This window comes from Staurois parvus, unplaced genomic scaffold (genome assembly GCF_062004578.1).
Source record: "Staurois parvus isolate SC_StPar_1 unplaced genomic scaffold, SC_StPar_1.0 ptg000924l, whole genome shotgun sequence".
Lineage (NCBI taxonomy): Eukaryota > Metazoa > Chordata > Amphibia > Anura > Ranidae > Staurois > Staurois parvus.
In genome coordinates this window covers 1516851-1539757 of record NW_028318720.1, presented here as the reverse complement: position 1 = coordinate 1539757, position 22907 = coordinate 1516851, and the positions used below count along the sequence as shown (strand labels likewise).

Genomic DNA, 22907 nt, shown 5'->3' with positions numbered 1-22907 from the left:
GGCAGTTCTTAATGAGGTGGGAATAAAGTGCGAGTACATGCAGTCACTTTGACCAATGTCACCCTCTGATACGTTTCTCAGACAAGTATTCAGAGCCAGCATGCAAAATTTGTCAGCGGTGGCACTGGGCAGGGAGGCCATTAGTACTTGAATACATTTCCCTACACATAAAACATGATAAGGGAAGACACTGGGCTTCAGTAAAGTTCAAGGCACATGAAGAATTAAGGCGCAGCTGCAATTTTGTTTACTTCCAACATTCTAAATACAATGTTTCTGATGAAAATGAACAACAACATCCTACAGATAAAGCATTATAGGAAATACACAAAAGCATTCAAAACCAAATTCCTGAGATGATGGAAAACACTTAAACAACTTGCAATATATGGAGGAAAAAAAATAAAAAATACAATTCTATAATTCATATGATAAAAATGACACAACAGCACTGAAATATAAGCCAATTCTCAAAAGGAAACTTTTCAAGGGATTCATTTTTTGGGGATTATTCGACATAAGACTGTTTAAATACTGTGGATGATTCATTAAAGAAGTTAAGAATCTTCATTTACCCCCTTCCAGTCCGGACCCTTTCCCCCCTTCCAGTCCGGACACTTTCACCCCCTTCCAGTCCGGACCCTTTCCCCCCTTCCAGTCCGGACACTTTCACCCCCTTCCAGTCCGGACACTTTCACCCCCTTCCATCCGGACACTTTCCCCCCCTTCCAGTCCGGACACTTTCATCCCCTTCCAGTCCGGACACTTTCACCCCCTTCCAGTCTGGACACTTTCACCCCCTTCCAGTCCGGACACTTTCACCCCCTTCCAGTCCGGACACTTTCCCCCCCTTCCATCCGGACACTTTCCCCCCCTTCCAGTCCGGACACTTTCACCCCCTTCCAGTCCGGACACTTTCACCCCCTTCCAGTCCGGACACTTTCCCCCCCTTTCAGTCCGAACACTTTCACCCCCTTCCAGTCCGGACACTTTCCCCCCCTTCCTGCCCAGGCCAATTTTCAGCTTTCAGCGCTGTCACACTTTGAATGACAATTGCTCGGTCATGCAAAACTGCACCCATATGAATTTTTTAGTATTTTTTTGAGACAGATAAAACTTTATTTTGGTGGTATTTATTCACCACTGGGATTTTTATTTTTTTTGCTATATAAATGAAAATGTCCAAAAATTTTGAAAAAAGTGTTTTTCTTATAACATTTTGCAAATAAATAGTCTTTCTTCATACATCTTGGCCAAAATGTAGTTATCTTTTTAGTGCAAAAAATAAATAAACCGAATTAGTTTATAACCAAAAATTATAATTTAAAAAAAAAATAATAATATTTTTTTTATTTTTTTATATTATTTATGTTTTTGTTTTGTTTTTTTTAACATACTGTCACCCTAGTAGTACAGTGTCACCATAGGGACACTGTACTACTTGTGGGGGTGATAAAGATTTTTTTTTTACACTAATTGCTTTTACACCCATAAAGGCTGTAAAAGTAATCATTTCTCCTTCTCTCTGGCTGCATTCTTGCAGTCATTGAGAAATACTGTGAGAGCTGTGATTGGTCACAGCTTGTCACATGGTATGTTGTGAATAGCCCTGTACCATGTGACCTCTGTGGTCATTCACAGATTTCACACGTAGTAAGCAATGATGTCAGAAGTGACATCTTGCTTACTACTATTCATGTGATCACTGATTGGCCAATCAGTGATCACATGATCGGGACCTCACACAGAGGTCCTGGACAGCGATTGGTGTTCCACTGTGTCACAGCGCGCACCGGATCGCAGTTTCATGAGCTCCCAGGGAGCGAGCACAACTAAAAATGCGGGCGCCTTTTATGAATGACAACCCTCTCCTGCACTGCTCCCGTCTGGCCCATGTACATAAATGCGGTTAAAATGTTGTGTGAATATTCACTTCAATTATCCAATCACGTGAAAAGCAAATTCCTGCTCATGTATTTCATCTGCACACGATTGAGTATTCAAAGTTTAACAGGAATTTGCTTTTCACGTGATTGGATAATTGAAGTGAATATTCACACAACATATTAACCGCATTTATGTACATGGGCCAGACGGGAGCAGTGCAGGGGCTTTTTGCCATTCATAAATGGCGCCCGCATTTTCAAGCTGTGCACGCTCCCTGGGAGCGTGCGGCACCACAATCCGGTGCCCGCTGTGTCCAGAGGTCCCGCTGTACGGGACCTCTGTGTGAGGTCCCGATCATGTAATTACTGATTGGACAATCAGTGATCACATGAATAGGTGTAAGCAAGATGTCACTTCTGACATCATTACTTACTACGTGTGAAATCTGTGAATGATCACAGAGATCACATGGTACAGGGCCATTCACAACAGCCTTGTGAATATTCACACAACATACTGAACGAAGATTCTCAACTTTAATAAATCAGCCTCAATGTCTGGACTTCAGTGTTAGGGGCAAAACTGTAAACAACGACTATTAAAATAAAGTCGTTGATTTACTAAAGGCAAATACACTGGGCACTTTGGAAGTGCAGTTGCACTCTGCAAGGGCATTTGCTCCAGGCTTAGTAAATGAAGTAAAGCTTCACTTTACAAAGAATACCCAATCACATGCAAGCAGAAGTAAAAAAAAAAACAGAAGTTTTGCTTGCAAATGATTGGATGATGGAAGTCAGCAGAGCTTCCTCTCATTTGCTAAGCTCTGGAGCAAATGTTTTGAGAGAGTACAACTGCACTTGCAAAGTGCACCGTCTATTTGCCTTTGGTAAATCAACCCCTCTGTCTCTTGAATGTAAGGAATAATAATCTGTACATCAGCCTGTCTCAACCTTTTTAGCGTGGAGGAACCCTTTAAATAACTTTCCAGTCTCAGGGAACCAATGCTAATAAATACTATAGCCACAGCTCATGGTACATTAGTGTGATGGTCACTGGTGGTATGATCCTTACACTTCATTGGAAACCCCCCTCCCCTTTATTGATAGTTATTGATAGCCTCGGAGAGGCTCAATGTTTAAGGAACCCCTAAAAACTCTAGAGGAACCTTAGTTCAACAGAAATCTAGTTGAGAAAGGCTGCTGTACAGTATATAGAGACACATGTGTAAGACAGCAAATAGGCAACATCAATGGTACACCAAGCTTTAGCCCATCACCAAGCATCAGCCCATCACCAAGCATCAGCCCATCAGCAATCATCAGCCCATCACCAAGCATCAGCCTATCACCAAGCATCAGCCCATCACCAAGCATCAGCCCATCACCAATCATCAGCCCATCACCAATCATCAGCCCATCACCAAGCATCAGCCCATCACCAATCATCAGCCCATCACCAATCATCAGCCCATCAGCAATCATCAGCCCATCACCAAGCATCAGCCTATCACCAAGCATCAGCCCATCACCAATCATCAGCCCATCACCAATCATTAGCCCCTCACCAATCATCAGCCCATCACCAATCATCAGCCCATCACCAAGCATCAGCCCATCACCAATCATCAGCCCATCATCAATCATCAGCCTATCACCAAGCATTAGCCCATCACCAATCATTAGCCCCTCACCAATCATCAGCCCATCACCAATCATCAGCCCATCACCAATCATTAGCCCCTCACCAATCATCAGCCCATCACCAAGTATCATCCCATCACCAATCATCCGCCCATCACCAATCATCAGCCCCACACCAAGCATCAGCCCATCACCAATCATCAGCCCATCACCAAGTATCATCCCATCACCAAGCATCAGCCCATCACCAATCATCAGCCCATCACCATCAATGCTTACAAGGCAAGTCACGACCCACAAAGAACTTGCACATGGGAGGTACTGGCAATCCAAGTTGATTGACCTGGAAATAGTTTGTGATGACCACTTCATAAACATCTGCCAACCACTTAATCAGAGATTGATGGATCAAAGGAAATGCATAAGAAATAAAACCACAAACTCAAACATGAGCCCCGACATCATTTTGGATGTGTGGCGATTTCAAGTGGCTGATATATTTGTCGACGGCACAAGAATTGTTACCGATCAGTAAATATTGGCAAATTGATGACTGCTAGCGAGCGTGTAAACAGTGAAACGTGGGATTGGTGTTTCCCGTCACATTTTTGTATTTCTGCTAATAAATATGCATGGTCCTATGAAGTCTTGTCATTTTTATTGCCAGACTGTGAACAAAAGGCTTACCCTCTAGATTTGGTGGCATGCTTCCAAGGGAAAAATTCCCCTCCTTCATATAAACCAACAATTCTTCTCCAGGCTCAATGTCTTTGATAACGTTATAAAACAGCTGTAACGAAAGAAAAAGATACATAGGAATTAGGTTTGGTGATGGAGGCTTCCTTAGGCTCTATGTCATAAGGTATCTACACAGTGTTGGCTACTCCATCCTTGGTGTCCCTCAAGAGATGTCTTTTGCTTTTACTCGTTATTGTAAACAGCAGCAGGCCAGCACTTATAATTATAAAAATTATAAAAAAAATTCATGTCAAATCAATGCTTTATTAATTGCTTTATTTGCATTCCAAATAAACACAGAAATTAGGATTGGAGATGGAGGTTTCCATAGACTCTATGTTATAAGGTATCTGCACCATTTTGGTTACTCTATCCTTGGTGACCCTGAATAGATTTCTTTTGTTTTTATTCAATGTTGTGAATAGCTGCATCAAATTGGGTCACCACTTACAATGGGGAATTATCAAAAAATTCATGTCAAATCAATGCTTTATTGATTGCTTTTTTTTCATTCCAAATATATGCCTATACATTTGGATTGGTGATGGAAGCTTCCATAGGCTCTAGGTCATTATGTATCTACACAGTCTTGATTTTTCTAGCTTTGGTGACCCTCAAGAGTTTTTTCTTTTGTTTTTACTCAATATTGTGAAAAACAAATCCATGTCAAACCAATGCTTTATTCATTTTTTTTCATTCCACATATACAGACAGAAATTAGGACTGAAGATGGGTGCTTCCTTAGGCTCTATGTCATAAGGTATCTGCACAGTTTTGGTTGCTCTATCCTTGGTGCCCCTCACAAGATTCCTTTAGTTTTCATTCAATATTGTGAATAGCAGGACCAAGTAAAGGTCAGCACTTACAATGGGGAATAATAAAAAGATCATGTCAAATCAATGGTTTATTGATTGCTTTATTTTAATTCCATACATACATATATATATATATATATATATATATATATACACATAGACATAGACATTAGGACAGGAGATGGGTGCTTCCATAGGCACTATGTCTTAAGGTACTGTATCTACACAGTCTTGGTTTTTCTATCTTTGGTGACCCTCAAGAGTTTTCTTTTGTTTTTATTCAATATTGTAAAAAAAAAAATTTTTTTTTAATTGCTTTATTTTCATTTCAAATATATGCATGTAAATGTGGATTGGTGATGGAAGCTTCCATAGGCTCCAGGTCATTAGGTATCTACACAGTCTTGGTTTTTCTATCTTTGGTGACCCTCAAGAGTTTTCTTTTGTTTTTACTCAATATTGTGAAAAAAATCCATGTCAAACCAATATACACACAGAAATTAGGACTGAAGATGGGTGCTTCCTTAGGCTCTATGTCATAAGGTATCTGCACAGTTTTGGTTGCTCTATCCTTGGTGCCCCTCACAAGATTCCTTTAGTTTACATTCAATATTGTGAATAGCAGGACCAAGTAAAGGTCAGCACTTACAATGGGGAATAATAAAAAAAATCATGTCAAATCAATGGTTTATTGATTGCTTTATTTAATTCCATATATATATATATACACACACACATAGAGATTAGGACAGGAGATGGGTGCTTCCATAAGCACTATGTCCTAAGGTATTGTATCTATATGCATGTAAATGTGGATTGGTGATGGAAGCTTCCATAGGCTCTAGGTCATTATGTATCTACACAGTCTTGGTTTTTCTATCTTTAGTGACCCTCAAGAGTTTTCTTTTGTTTTTATTCAATATTGTAAAAAAAAAATGTTTTTTTTTTAATTGCTTTATTTTTATTCCAAATATATGCATGTAAATGTGGATTGGTGATGGAAGCTTCCATAGGCTCCAGGTCATTAGGTATCTACACAGTCTTGGTTTTTCTATCTTTGGTGACTCTCAAGAGTTTTCTTTTATTTTTACTCAATATTGTGAAAAAAAATTAATGTCAAATCAATGCTTTTTTCATTTTTTTTTCATTCCAAATATACACACAGAAATTAGAACTGGAGATGGGTGCTTCCATTGGCTCTATGTTATAACGTATCTGCACAGTTTTTGTTACTTTATCCTTGGTGACCCTCAAGAGTTTTCCCTTTTTTAAATTTAATATTGTGAATAGTAGGACCGAGTTAGGTCATCACTTACAATGGGGAACTATCAAAAACTTATTGTCAAATCAATGATTTGTTTTCCTGCCAAATATATACATAGAAATTAGGATTGGTGATGGAAGTTTCTATGACGTAAGGTATCTACAGCGTTTTGGCTACTCTATCCTTGATGAGAGATTTCTTAGTTTTTACTCAACATTGCGAATAGCTGCACCAAGTTAGGTCAGCATTTACAATGGGGAATCATCAAAAAATGAATGTCAAATCAATGCTTCGTTGACTTTTTGTATTTTTATTTCAAATATATGCATAGAAAGCAGGATTGATGATGGTGGCTTCCATAAGCCCTATGTCAAAAAGTATCTGCACAATGGTGGTTACTCTATCTTTGGTGACCCTTGAGAGAATTCTGTTGTTTCTACTCAATAATGTTAATAACTGCACCGAGTTATGTCAACACAACGGGGAATCATTAAACATTAATATGAAACCAATCCTATATTGACTGCTTAGTTTTCAATGTAAATATATACATAGAAATTAGGACTGGAGATGGAGGTTTTGTCAAAAAAATCACGTCAAATCAATTCTTTATTGATTGCTTTCTTTTCATTCCAAATATACGCATATACATTTGGATTGGTAATGGAGGCTTCCATAGGCTCTATGTCATGAGGTATCTACACAGTTTTGGTTAATTTATCCTTGGTGACCCTCAAAATATTTATTTTGTTTTTATTCAATATTGTGAATAGCAGGGTCAAGGTAGGTCAGCACTTACAATGGAGGATCATCAAAAGATTCATGTCAAATCAATGATTTATTGATTGCTTTTTTCATTCCAAATATATACATAGAAATGAGGACTGGAGATGGGTGCTTCCATAGGCTCTACACAGTTTTGGTTACTCTATCTTTGGTGACCCTCAAGAGATTTCTTTTGTTTTTACTCAACATTGTGAATAGCTGCACCAAGTTAGGTCAGCACTTACAATGGGGAATCATCAAAAAATGAATGCAAATCAATGCTTCATTGATTTTTTTATTTTTATTTCAAATATATGCATAGAAAGCAGGATTGATGATGGTGGCTTCTATAAGTCCTATGTCAAAAAGTATCTGCACAATGGTGGTTACTCTATCCTTGGTGACCCTCGAGAGAATTCTTTTGTTTCTACTCAATAATGTGAATAACTGCACCAAGTTATGTCAACACTTACAACGGGGAATCATTAAACATTAATATGAAACCAAAGCTATATTGATTGCTTAGTTTTGAATGTAAATATATACATAGAAATGAGGACTGGAGATGGAGGTTTCCATAGGCTCCATGTCATAAGGTATCCACGCAGTTTTGGTTACTTTATCCTTGGTGACCCTCAAAAGATTTCTTTTGTTTTTATTCAATATTGTGAAGAGCAGGACCAAGGTAGGTCAGCACTTACAATGGAGAATCATCAAAAGATTCATGTCAAATCAATGATTTATTGATGGCTTTCTTTTCATTCCAAATAGATACATAGAAATGAGGACTGGAGTTGGATGCTTCCATAGGCTCTACACAGTTTTGGTCACTCTATCTTTGGTGACCCTCAAGAGATTTCTTTCATTTTTACTCAAAAAATTCTTGGTAAATCAATGCTTTATTGATTGCTTTCTTTTCATTCCAAATATATACATAGAAATTTTGATTGGTCATGGGTGCTTCCATAGGCTCTACACAGTTTTGGTCACTGTATCTTTGGTGGCCCTCAAGAAATCTCTTTTGTTTTTACTCAAAAAAAATTATTGTTAAGTAAATGTTTTATTGATTGCTTTCTTTTCATTCCAAATATATACATAGAAATGAGGACTGGTGATGGGTGCTTCCATAGGCTCCTCACAGTTTTGGTTACTCTATCTTTGGTGACCCTCAAAAGATATCTTTTGTTTTTATTCAATATTGTGAATAGCAGGACCAAGGTAGGTCAGCACTTACAATGGAGAATCATCAAAAGATTCATGTCAAATCAATGATTTACTGAGTGCATTATTTTCACTCCAAATATATGCATATAAATATTGATTGGTCATGGGTGCTTCCATAGGCTCTACACAGTTTTGGTTACTATCTTTGGTGACCCTCAAGAGATTTCTTTTGTTTTTACTCAAAATAAATATTGTTAAGTAAATGTTTTATTGATTGCTTTCTTTTCATTCCAAATATATACATAGATATGAGGACTGGAGGTGGGTGCTTCCATAGGCTCTACACAGTTTTGGTTACTCTATCTTTGGTGACCCTCAAGAGATTTCTTTTGTTTTTACTCAACATTGCGAATAGCTGCACCAAGTTAGGTCAGCATTTACAATGGGGAATCATCAAAAAATGAATGTCAAATCAATGCTTCATTAATTTTTTTTATTTTTATTTCAAATATATGCATAGAAAGCAGGATTGATGATGGTGGCTTCCATAAGCTCTATGTCAAAAAGTATCTGCACAATGGTGGTTACTCTATCCTTGGTGACCCTCAACAGATTTCTTTTGTTTCTACTCAATAATGTGAATAACTGCACCAAGTTATGTCAACACTTACAACGGGGAATCATTAAACATTAATATGAAACCAATGCTATAATGACTGCTTAGTTTTCAATGTAAATATATACATAGAAATGAGGACTGGAGATGGAGGTTTCCATAGGCTCCATGTCATAAGGTATCCAAACAGTTTTGGTTACTTTATCCTTGGTGACCCTCAAAAGATTTCTTTTGTTTTTATTCAATATTGTGAAGAGCAGGACCAAGGTAGGTCAGCACTTACAATGGAGAATCATCAAAAGATTCATGTCAAATCAATGATTTATTGATGGCTTTCTTTTCATTCCAAATAGATACATAGAAATGAGGACTGGAGTTGGATGCTTCCATAGGCTCTACACAGTTTTGGTCACTCTATCTTTGGTGACCCTCAAGAGATTTCTTTCATTTTTACTCAAAAAATTCTTGGTAAATCAATGCTTTATTGATTGCTTTCTTTTCATTCCAAATATATACATAGAAATTTTGATTGGTCATGGGTGCTTCCATAGGCTCTACACAGTTTTGGTCACTGTATCTTTGGTGGCCCTCAAGAAATCTCTTTTGTTTTTACTCAAAAAAAATTATTGTTAAGTAAATGTTTTATTGATTGCTTTCTTTTCATTCCAAATATATACATAGAAATGAGGACTGGTGATGGGTGCTTCCATAGGCTCCTCACAGTTTTGGTTACTCTATCTTTGGTGACCCTCAAAAGATATCTTTTGTTTTTATTCAATATTGTGAATAGCAGGACCAAGGTAGGTCAGCACTTACAATGGAGAATCATCAAAAGATTCATGTCAAATCAATGATTTATTGAGTGCATTATTTTCACTCCAAATATATGCATATAAATATTGATTGGTCATGGGTGCTTCCATAGGCTCTACACAGTTTTGGTTACTATCTTTGGTGACCCTCAAGAGATTTCTTTTGTTTTTACTCAAAAAAAATATTGTTAAGTAAATGTTTTATTGATTGCTTTCTTTTCATTCCAAATATATACATAGAAATGAGGACTGGAGGTGGGTGCTTCCATAGGCTCTATACAGTTTTGGTTACTCTATCTTTGGGGACCCTCAAGAGATTTCTTTTGTTTTTACTCAACATTGCGAATAGCTGCACCAAGTTAGGTCAGCATTTACAATGGGGAATCATCAAAAAATGAATGTCAAATCAATGCTTCATTAATTTTTTTTATTTTTATTTCAAATATATGCATAGAAAGCAGGATTGATGATGGTGGCTTCCATAAGCTCTATGTCAAAAAGTATCTGCACAATGGTGGTTACTCTATCCTTGGTGACCCTCAACAGATTTCTTTTGTTTCTACTCAATAATGTGAATAACTGCACTGAGTTTTGTCAACACTTACAACGGGGAATCATTAAACATTAATATGAAACCAAAGCTATATTGACTGCTTAGTTTTCCATGTAAATATACATAGAGATGAGGACTGGAGATGGAGGTTTCCATAGGCTCCATGTCATAAGGTATCCAAACAGTTTTGGTTACTTTATCCTTGGTGACCCTCAAAAGATTTCTTTTGTTTTTACTCAAAAAAAATTATTGTTAAGTAAATGTTTTATTGATTGCTTTCTTTTCATTCCAAATATATACATAGAAATGAGGACTGGAGGTGGGTGCTTCCATAGGCTCTACACAGTTTTGGTTACTCTATCTTTGGTGACCCTCAAGAGATTTCTTTTGTTTCTACTCAATAATGTGAATAACTGCACCGAGTTTTGTCAACACTTACAACGGGGAATCATTAAACATTAATATGAAACCAAAGCTATATTGACTGCTTAGTTTTCAATGTAAATATATACATAGAAATGAGGACTGGAGATGGAGGTTTCCATAGGCTCCATGTCATAAGGTATCCAAACAGTTTTGGTTACTTTATCCTTGGTGACCCTCAAAAGATTTCTTTTGTTTTTACTCAAAAAAAATTATTGTTAAGTAAATGTTTTATTGATTGCTTTCTTTTCATTCCAAATATATACATAGAAATGAGGACTGGAGGTGGGTGCTTCCATAGGCTCCTCACAGTTTTGGTTACTCTATTTTTGGTGACCCTCAAGAGATTTCTTTTGTTTCTACTCAATAATGTGAATAACTGCACCGAGTTTTGTCAACACTTACAACGGGGAATCATTAAACATTAATATGAAACCAAAGCTATATTGACTGCTTAGTTTTCAATGTAAATATATACATAGAAATGAGGACTGGAGATGGGTGCTTCCATAGGCTCTTCACAGCTTGGGTTACTCTATCTTTGGTGACGCTCAAGAGATTTCTTTGGTTTTTTTTACTTAAAAAATTTTTGGTAAATCAATGCTTTATTGATTGGTTTGTTTTTAGTCCAAATATATACAATATTTAAAGACGTTATAGTACACCGGATAATTTACACCAGGCACCCAAGCAGTAAACGACAGTTGAATCTGATTGGAAAGGTCTACAAAAAAAAAAATCGTTATGTAATTATACAAAAATACGACATATTGGATACAAATACAATATCCTTCTCTTGATAATTGAATCTATTTATACTTTTGTCCAAGAATGAATTATCACGGTGTTACCATTGGCAGCATTCAACGAACAGAGTCTTTTTTGGAAGAGCAGACATCGTTTGTTGGATGTTCGGGGGCCCTTTTCAGCAAAGGGTTAAAGCAATATGTATAGCTTAAAATTGAGTGTTGAAATTTTTAATGGTTGGGTATACAAGTCAGAGCAGTGTGTAGTGAGAAAGAATTCTGGCAAGGCTTAACGTTGGGCGATATTCCAGTTATAGTGTTAACATAAAAAGCAATGCACACAGCACACCCACTAGATCTTAAAACAGCGCAAGTCGATCTTTAATATCATATAGGCGACCAAGGGTCAATGAACGACTTCAGTAATTTTTGTAAATAAACTACAGTGTACTTAAATAAAAAAAAAAAAAAAAAAAAAAAAAAAAAGTGACAGATGCAGTAATACGTCCGAGGGAACGCAGGCGAGAGAAAAATAGCATTTAAAAAAAAAAAATGGGCTGGATCTCGCAAGCGACACTGTAGCTTGGGTTTAAGTGGGAATGCATGTGTTCCAAAGGAATCCTTAGTGGTTTTAATACATTTGCTCAGTGGCTAACAACTGCAGCAAATAAACTGACGTCCATATGAGGCTTGTAAATGTTCTACAAATGTCATTTTTAAAAAAAAAAAAAAATATCGTATTTCCCACTTGCGCTTTTTTTCTCCGGTGCATGAGGAAACATGGAACATAAAATTTATTTAGAACATCTAAAATTGCAGCAACAGCACCGGCAATTATAGTAATCAGCAACTACTACATAGCAGGTACATAAAACTGCAATATTTGTTTCCAAAAATTTTCAATCTGAACAATTTTTTTTTTTAATGTTACAAATAATTATTTTTTATTTTGTTACAAGTCAATTATTTTTTACCATTTTTATGTAAAGTTTGCGACCCATTTTCCTTTTTTTCTTTCTTTCTTTCTTTTTTACATTTTAGTCCCCTTTTTAAGATTTTTACCCTTTTTTACGTAAAGTTTGCAACCCATTTTCCTTTTTTTCTTTCTTTCTTTCTTTCTCTTTCTCTTTCTTTCTTTCTTTCTTTTTTACATTTTAGTCCCCTTTTTAAGATTTTTACCCTTTTTTACGTAAAGTTTGCAACCCATTTTCCTTTTTTTCTTTCTTTCTTTCTTTCTTTCTTTCTCTTTCTTTCTTTCTTTCTTTCTTTCTTTCTTTCTTTTTTACATTTTAGTCCCCTTTTTAAGATTTTTTCCCTTTTTTACGTAAAGTTTGCAACCCATTTTCCTTTTTTTTTTATTTGTTTATTTTTTTTTTACATTTTAGTCCCCTTTTTAAGATTTTTTCCCTTTTTTATGTAAAGTTTGCAACCCATTTTCCTTTTTTTTTTATTTGTTTATTTATTTTTTACATTTTAGTCCCCTTTTTAAGATTTTTGCCCTTTTTTACGTAAAGTTTGCAACCCATTTTTTTTTTTTTTATTTGTTTATTTATTTCTTTACATTTTATTCCTCTTTTTAACATTTTTCCTACTTCTTTTGTTGATCCGGACTCGATGGCAAAAAAAAAAGGTGACAAATTCATTGATATATTTTTTTTTCAATACAGTCGGATACTTATTGGTCTTGCCAAGAGTGGATTTGCTGTATTTTACGTCTTAGCGAAATAATAAACTGCTGTAATTAACACCTCTTACACCTGCTCCTATCATTCGCCAAGTTAACCTTTTAGGACTGTTCGCTCCGGTGCATAAAGCAAAACAAAAAAACAATCCGGCGGAACAACTGCAAACTGTCAGCAGGACCCGTGCAGTGTGAAGGGTTAATTAAGATCCCCATAAGGCTGGGAATTTCATATGTTTCGTGCCGGTGTCAACCTAATACTCCAAAATACTGTATAATATCTCTACCAGGTGTGAAATTCTAACCAAGGCTGAGCCTGCTCTGTGGGCCACATGTCCCGGCATCACAACTACTGTATGCCTGAGCTGAAAGGACAGTGGGGACCGTGCTAATCTTTAGTTGCCTGATATTGGTACAAAGATAGTCGAAGCATTAACAACAAAAACCAGCAAATTAAAAAAAATATTGCATAACAAAAACAGATCTTACAGCATTTTATTTTTTACTTTTTGGGCCACCCTACCATGCACCCTTACCAATATTGTTTTGTTTTTTGGGCCACTCTACCATGCAGCCTACCAGCAATATTTTGTTTTTTGGGCCACGTTACCATGCACCCTACCAATAATATTTTGTTTTTGGGCCACCCTACCATGCATCCTACCAATAATATTTTGTTTTTTGGGCCACTCTACCATGCAGCCTACCAGTAATATTTTGTTTTTTGGGCCACGTTACCATGCACCCTACCAATAATATTTTGTTTTTGGGCCACCCTACCATGCATCCTACCAATAATATTTAGTTTTTTGGGCCACCCTACCATGCACCCTTACCAATAATATTTACTTTTTTGGGCCACCCTACCATGCACCCTTACCAATATTATTTTGTTTTTGGGCCACCCTACCATGCACCCTTACCAATATTATTTTGTTTTTGGGCCACCCTACCATGCACCCTTCCAATATTAATTTGCTTTTTGGGCCACCCTACCATGCACCCTTCCAATATTAATTTGCTTTTTGGGCCACCCTACGATGCACCCTTCCAATATTAATCTGTTTTTTGGGCCACCCTACCATGCACCCTACCAATAATATTTAGTTTTTTTGGGCCACCCTATTATGCACCTTACCAATATTATTTGTTTTTTTGGGGGCCATCCTACCATGCACCCTTTCCAATATTAATTTGCTTTTTGGGCCACCCTACCATGCACCCTTACCAATAATATTTACTTTTTTGGGCCACCCTACCATGCACCCTTCCCATGTTAATTTGCTTTTTGGGCCACTCTATCATGCACCCTACCAATAATTTTTTGTTTTTGGGCCACCCTACTATGCACCCTACCAATAATATTTAGTTTTTTTGGGCCACCCTATTATGCACCTTACCAATATTATTTGTTTTTTTGGGGGCCATCCTACCATGCACCCTTTCCAATATTAATTTGCTTTTTGGGCCACCCTACCATGCACCCTTACCAATAATATTTACTTTTTTGGGCCACCCTACCATGCACCCTTCCCATGTTAATTTGCTTTTTGGGCCACTCTATCATGCACCCTACCAATAATTTTTTGTTTTTGGGCCACCCTACTATGCACCCTACCAATAATATTTAGTTTTTTTGGGCCACCCTATTATGCACCTTACCAATATTATTTGTTTTTTTGGGGGCCATCCTACCATGCACCCTTTCCAATATTAATTTGCTTTTTGGGCCACCCTACCATGCACCCTTACCAATAATATTTACTTTTTTGGGCCACCCTACCATGCACCCTTCCCATGTTAATTTGCTTTTTGGGCCACCCTATCATGCACCCTACCAATAATATTTTGTTTTTGGGCCACCCTATCATGCACCCTACCAATAATATTTTGTTTTTGGGCCACCCTACTATGCACCCTACCAATAATATTTTGTTTTTTGGGTAACCCTGCCATGCACCCTTCCAATATTAATTTGCTTTTTGGGCCACCCTACTATGCAGCCTACCAATAATATTTAGTTTTTTGGGCCACCCTACCATGCACCTGTCCAATATTAATTTGCTTTTTGGGCCACCCTACCATGCACCCTACCAATAATATTTAGTTTTTTGGGCCACCCTACCATGCACCCTTCCAATATTATTTTGTTTTTGGGCCACGCTGTCATGCACCCTACCAATAATATTTAGTTTTTTGGGCCACCCTACGATGCACCCTTCCAGTATTATTTTGTTTTTGGGCCACCCTACCATGCACCATTCCAATATTATTTTGTTTTTGGGCCACGCTGTCATGCACCCTACCAATAATATTTAGTTTTTTGGGCCACCCTACGATGCACCCTTCCAGTATTATTTTGTTTTTGGGCCACCCTACCATGCACCCTACCAATATTATTTTGTTTTGGGCCAACCTACCATGCACCCTACCAATATTATTTTGTTTTTGGGCCACCCTACTATGCATTCCAACAATATCATTTGTTTTTTTGGCCACCCTACCATGCACCCTGCCAATAATATTTGTTTTTTTTTGGACCACCTTACCAATATTATTTTGCTTTTTTTCTTTGCACCACTCTACAAATACTATACTTATTTCAACTACACTCAATCCATGAAACCATTCCCTAAATAAAATTAGATACAATGTTTACTGCAAACCGGATTGCAGGACATTAATGAATAAAATTGCACTTAATGTAGTTCCATGATGATTTTTTTTTATTTTACCTATTTGGTTTATGGTATGAGTGCACTGCAAACATAACTGCTCTTTTCTAGCCCTAAAGTACATTAATAGCTCATGGAACTGCCGGTGGGGGTCTTGTATAAATGTAAGGTTACTAATCCCCCCTCCCCCCCTGCACATGCTGCTCCGGCATGGGGACCCCCACCCTTCCCCGGTAGACACAAGGGGTGCTCGTGTTTGATCATTTTCACCAAAAATACCTACTTATGGCAAGAGCAAAGGTCAAGCTATGCCCCAAAACAGTCTAAAAAATGCATCTCTTGGTAAATACCAACTTCTAGCAAGGGCAAGGGTCAAACTATGCCCCAAAACAGTAAAAAAAAATGCATGTAAGAACCTTGGTATCTCTCAGTAAATACCCACTTCTAGCAAGAACTAAGGTCAAGCTATGCCCCAAAACAGCCAACAAAAATGCATTTCTTAGTAAATACCAACTTCTAGCCAGGAAAAAAAAGTCAAGCTATGTCCCAAAACAGTCTAGAAAAATGCATGTAAAAACCTTGGTATCTCTTGGTAAATACCAACTTCTAGCAAGAACTAAGGTTAAACTATACCCCAAAACAGTCTACAAAAATTCATTTCTTGGTAAATACCAACTATACGTTTTGTAGCAAGGGCAAAGGTCAAGCTATGCCCCAAAACAGCCTACAAAAATGCATGTAATAACCTTGTTATCTCTTGGTGCTCATGTTTGATCATTTTCACCAAAAATACCAACTTCTATTAAGGACAAAGGTCAAGCTATGCCCCAAAACAGTCTAAAAAAAATGCATTTCTTAGTAAATACCAACTTCTAGCCAGGAAAAAAGGTCAAACTATGCCCCAAAACAGTCTACAAAAATGCATCTCTTGGTACATACCAAAATTCTAGCCAGGACAAAGATCAAGCTATGCCCCAAAACAGTCTACAAAAATGCATCTCTTGGTAAATACCAACTTTTAGCAAGGAAAAAAGGTCAAACTATGCCCCAACACAGTCTAGAAAAATGCATGTAAGAACCTTGGTATCTCTTGGTGCTCGTGTTTGATCATTTTCACCAAAAATACCAACTTCTAGCAATAACAAAGGTCAAACTATGCCTCAAAACAGTCTACAAAAATACATGTAAGAACTTTGGTATCTCTTGGTAAATACTAACTTCTAGCAAGGACAAAGGTCAAATTATGCCCCAAAACAGTCTAAAAAAATACAACTCTTGGTAAATACCAACTTTTAGCAAGGAAAAAAGGACAAACTATGCCCCAAAACAATCCACAAAAATGCATTTCTTGGTAAATACCAACTTCTAGCCAGGAAAAAAAGGTCAAACTATGCCCCAAAACAGTCTACAAAAATGCAGGTAATAACCTTGGTATCTCTTGGTGCTCGTGTTTGATCATTTGCACCAAAAATACCAACTTCTAGCAAGAACAAAGGTCAAACTATGCCTCAAAACAGTCTACAAAAATGCATGTAAGAACCTTGGTATCTCTTAGTAAATACCAACTTCTAGCCAGGACAAAGGTCAAGCTATGCCCCAAAACAGCCTACAAAAATGCATGTAATAATCTTGGTATGTCTTGGTGCTCGTGTTTGATCATTTTCACCAAAAATACCAACTTCTAGCAAGAACAAAAGTCAAACTATGCCTCAAACCAGTCTACAAAAATGCATGTAAGAATCTTGGTATCTCTTGGTAAATTCCAACTTCTAGCCAGGACAAAGGTCAAACTATGCCCCAAAACAGTCTACAAAAATACATGTAAGAACCTTGGTATCTCTTGGTAAATTCCAACTTCTAGCCAGGACAAAGGTCAAACTATGCCCCAAAACAGTCTACAAAAATGCATGTAGGAACCTTGGTATCTCTTGGTGCTCGTGTTTGATCATTTTCACCAAAAATACCAACTTCTAGCAAGAGCAAGAAAAAAGTCAAACTATGCCTCAAACCAGTCTACAAAAATGCATTTCTTGGTAAATACCAACTTCTAGCCAGGAAAAAAGATCAAGCTATGCCCCAAAACAGTCTACAAAAATTCATTTCTTGGTAAATACCAAGTTCTAGCCAGGACAAAGGTCAAACTATGCCCCATAACAAACTGTATCTCTAGGTAGGTTACAAAACATTAAATGCAAAAAAGAAACAATCTTGCAACATTTGCTGCTGGTGTACATTAAAAAGGGTTCATGAGGTTAAAAAAGCCCAGTGGAAGGCAAGTCTAATTCTATGAGAGGGAAAGACATTGTTGACATCGAAGACAATTATGATAATGTCCACCAAGAACGGTCTTACGCCCGTACATGTTACCCTTCCTATAAACCGGTGGTTAGCTAGTTAGCGAGGTTGAAAATAAAACGCACAATAGGCAGTCGAGTCCCGTCTGTTCTTCTACATTTCCAACAGGATGGAGCTCGACTGTTTCTGCTCCTGCCCTGTAACTCCTGTCCATTCATCGCCGCACATAATAGAAGAAGTGCCACCTTCGAGGGGTTTATTAAAAGCCAAACTTTTCAAAAGCATTCCTCGAGCCACGCAACGCACTCCTATGATCACTAACTCACCTTTGTTCATTAAGCTTTGTTAATGTGACGTGTGTAATAAATAAACACACGCCACACTGTATACTAAACATACTAAAATTAAGTAGCGTGTAAAAAAAAAAATAACCGATGCTGGCCGGCAATAGACATTTTTTTGATGGCATTATTAACTGTACAATCGATCTAAAGACCCGAAGACAAATCATTTTTTTTTTTTTGCCAACTTCTAATTGGCACGGTGGCTTTTGTGGGTGTTAAAATAAATTAAAATAAATATTATTATAATTATATATTATAATTAGTGTAAAAATAAATTAAAATAAATATTATAATAGTAATATTGGTGTTAAAAAAAACAGGTGTTAAAATAAATTAAAATAAATATCATAATAGTAATATTGGTGTTAAAAAAACAGGTGTTAAAATAAATTAAAATAAATATTATAATAGTAATATTGGTGTTAAAAAAAACAGGTGTTAAAATCAATTAAAATAAATAGTATAATAATAATATTGGTGTTTAAAAAAACAGGTGTTCGTAATGTTACAATAAATTCAAATATAATAATAATAATATCTTTAATAACATTAAATAAAAAATACATTAAGCTGTCTATGAAGGTCTACAAAAAAACATAAAAAGTAACAACTGAATGCAAAGAGAAAAAATGTCTAATAATAATTTAAACATAAAACGTAACAACTGAATGCAAAGAGAAAAAAAATGTCTAATAATAATTTGAGTTTAAACATTTTTCAGTATTTAAGTAAAACATGCTCATACAGCTTGATAAATGACACAAAAAGGTTACCTATATCATCAAAAAAAGCCCTACTGAAAATGATTAAACTGGAGAAATTCAGGTCACACGTCTCAGGTAAACTTTAACGATGAGAAAAATCCTTACAGGCAATTATCAATTTAAAAATATTTGAGGTGTGATACATAATAGAAAAATGATTCTTGTTAATTAAAATTCTACTTATTTTATAATTTAGAGATTCCCCTAAAATTCAGTAGCTCCTAGGTGTTTGGTATTCCCAAACACATTATTGCAATAGCCACTGTCTAGGTTTTAACTGGAATTGCTATACCTTAATATATGTCTGTATTATTCTATCACCAGAGAACCCAACAACAAACCTACAAATCGACTTAAAAATAAATTCATTTTTATCCATTTGTGACATCTTTGCCGTCATGTTTAATTAAATATAATTTCATTCATTAAAAAGGAGAAAAAAAAACATAGAATTTAATAAATAGCTACAAAATAAAGCTTTAATTAAAGTAGAAACTAAAATCCATATAGTACATTTCTGACTGGACTGTTTATTAAAATTTTTTTTACCGATTCACACCTTAGGGGCATTGCAACAACGTAACACATTAAAAAAAAAAATATATATATATATTTAAAAGGTGACTTTGATGTCTTACATTATTTTTCATATATATATATATATATATATATAAAAATATATATTTTTTTTTCAAAAGGTGACTTTGATGTTCTGTCTTACATTATTTCTCCTACATATATATATATATATATATAAATATATATATTTTCTTTTTTTTTTCAAAAGGTGACCGATGTTCTGTCTTAAATTATCTTTCATATATATATATATGTATATATATATATATAAAAATATATATGATTTTTTCCAAAGGTGACTGATGTTCTGTCTTAAATTATTTTTCATATATATATATATATATATATATATATATTTTTTTTTTTTTTCAAAAGGTGACTGACGTTCTGTCTTAAATTATTTTTCATATATATATATATATATATATATATAAATAAATATATTTTTTTTTCAAAAGGTGAATGATGTTCTGTCTTACATTTTTTATATATATATATATATATATATATATATATATATATATATATATATATTTTTTAAAGGTGACTGATGCTCTGTCTTACATTATTTTTCATATATATATATATATATATATATATATATATATATATATATTTTTTTTTTTTTTAAAAAGTGACTGATGTTCTCTTACATTATTTTTCTTAGGTTAACAAGTCTTGCTTTAGTTCGTTTTTTGAAACAACCTATTAAAAATTTAAAAAATAAATTATTAGTGCTTGTGAGCTACTCTGGCGTATTAATGAAATAAATTAAATAAATACTAAAACAATTGTGTATATAATATATAATAATGTATAACCTATTAAAATGCCTTTCGTTAAATTTCTTCGGCAGAAAAAAAAAAAACATGCCGCGAGGTCATAATTCCACCAAAGTTAAAAAAACAAAAAAACAGCGTAAATATGTATCTATATTATTTACAGAAATTGTCAAAGCTGTCTTAAAGCACGTTTGCCTAGAGAATACAAAACGCCGACCGCCCCTTCGGCAGCGACCTCCGGCAGGGGGCGCTCTTTCCCCACAGATCGCCTTTTAAAAAAGAAAAAAAAAAAAAAAAACCTGCTGATCTGTTCACTTTAAACACACGTTCGGACTGTAGTTATTCAAGTTCATATTTTTTTACAAATCTTGTTAAATAATAAAAATAAATCACATACAAAAAAATAAAAAGACATACGCTTCAGAAGAACAAAGTGCTTTAAAAAAAAAAAAAAGAAAAAAAGAAAAAAGAAAAGGCACGAGGGACGTAGAAATTGAACTTTGCCAAGTCCGAGAGCAACAAAAAAAAAACACAAAATGCAACAAAAAGGTGCAAAAGTGACGGAACAAACACAGAAGACGGGTCTAACCTTTTTCCTTTGTGTAAGGTGCACCAGTTCAGAGACCTGATTTGTGGCTTTCCAGTCGGCTACTATTCCAGTGTCTGATGTGTTAGTGGCAAACACCATCCTTCATGCATTCGTGACACACGCACACGGGCACTGTTTGTAAAGTATGTGACTACTTGTGTGTGTGCGTGTGTGCATGTGTGTGTGCGTGTATGTGTGTATATGTGCGTGTGCCAGGCCCGGAGATAGTCCCCTGAACTATCCTAGCCTTTTGCATCATCACTTTATCTCTCCCGAGGTGGGGTTTCATAACAGATTATCCGACTCTCTCAATGGTTTGAGATCCCAGCCGCAGACACTCCCCCTAATCTCATCTCTCTAGAGACCCTCCCAACATTATGTCTGTATCAGAGGCTACAACAAGCTGAAAATCAAGGGAGGAAAGAAAGTTTTTTTTTTTTTTCTCTTTCCTTCGCGGACACACACATGCACACTCCAAGTTTTCAAACTGTTGATAATTTTTTTTTTTTTTTTTTTTTTTTTTTTATTTTACCTTCCTTTGCGACCGAAATGGGATTGGCTTAAAGGGCTAAGCATTTATACACTGCAGCTGAACAATGCTTATTGCAAAAAAAAAAAATGCATCTATGTAATTCAACATATAATAACATGTAATAAAAATATAACATGTAATAAAAATAAAAATATAACATGTAATAAAAATAAAAATATAACGTAATAAAAATAAAAATATAGCATGTAATAAAAATTAAAAGGACATTTAAAAAACAAAAACAACAACAAAAGAAAACCAAATGACTAAAATAAATAAATCAATCAAAATATAAACAAACAAATAATAATAATAATTATAATATAGACAACATTTAATACTGTTGATAATTATTATTATTATTTTTTTTAACTTTCCTTTGCAACCGAATGGGATTGGCTTAAAGGGGCTAAGCATTTACACTGCAGCTGAACAATGCTTATTGAAAAAAAAAAACATGTTTCTATGTAATTCTACATATAATAACATGTAATAAAAATATAACATGTAATAAAAAAAAAAAATAACGTGTAATAAAAATAAAAAGAAACAAAAAACAACAACAAAAAAAACCCCCAAATGTCTAAAATAAATAAATCAATCAAAATATAAACAAACAAAAAATTAAATAATATAATTATAATATATACAACATATAATACTGTTGATAATTATTATTTTTTTTTAACCTTCCTTTGCGACCGAATGGGATTGGCTTAAAGGGGCTAAGCATTTACATTACAGCTGAACAATGCTTATTGAAAAAAAAAAATGCATCTATGTACAATAAAAAGGACATTAACAAAAAACCAAAAAACAAACAAAACAAATGACTAAAATAAATAAATCTAAATAAACGCAAAATTAAAAAAAAGAGCAAATGTGTCAGCTGCTTAATCCAATAGGATATAATAAAAATATGTTTTATTAAAAAAAATAAACATAATAAACAAAAATAAAAAAACAAAAAGAGCAAATTTGACAGAATTTGAACCCAATATGATATAATCCGATATTAAACAACAATGGATCCAATATAATATAGTAATAATAATAATAATGATAATCATAATAATAATAATATAATATATTTATAGATTATATACCATATAATATAGTCTAATTCGAACTAGCACAGGAAAGATGCAAATATTGTATATGTATATATATATATATATATATTTTTTTTTTAACCCATAGCTCAGGAAAGATGCAAAGATTGTAGAACATGTATGTATGTATA

General features: G+C 35.0%; 1 protein-coding gene across 5 annotated transcripts in view; it reads right to left on the bottom strand.

Annotated features, from left to right (window-relative positions):
- Window positions 1–21392, bottom strand: part of PRDM16 (PR/SET domain 16) — a 135138-nt gene extending 113746 nt beyond the window's left edge. For all 5 annotated transcript variants that reach the window (XM_089656638.1, XM_089656642.1, XM_089656639.1 and 2 more), the window contains exons 1-2: window positions 21133–21392; window positions 4215–4317 (exon numbers count right to left, since the gene is read on the bottom strand). In XM_089656638.1, the coding sequence (XP_089512764.1) occupies window positions 4215–4317; window positions 21133–21231 (202 nt within the window). In that variant the 5' untranslated portion in view covers window positions 21232–21392. The remainder of the gene's footprint in view (window positions 1–4214; window positions 4318–21132) is intronic.
- Window positions 21393–22907: the final 1515 nt, after the last annotated feature.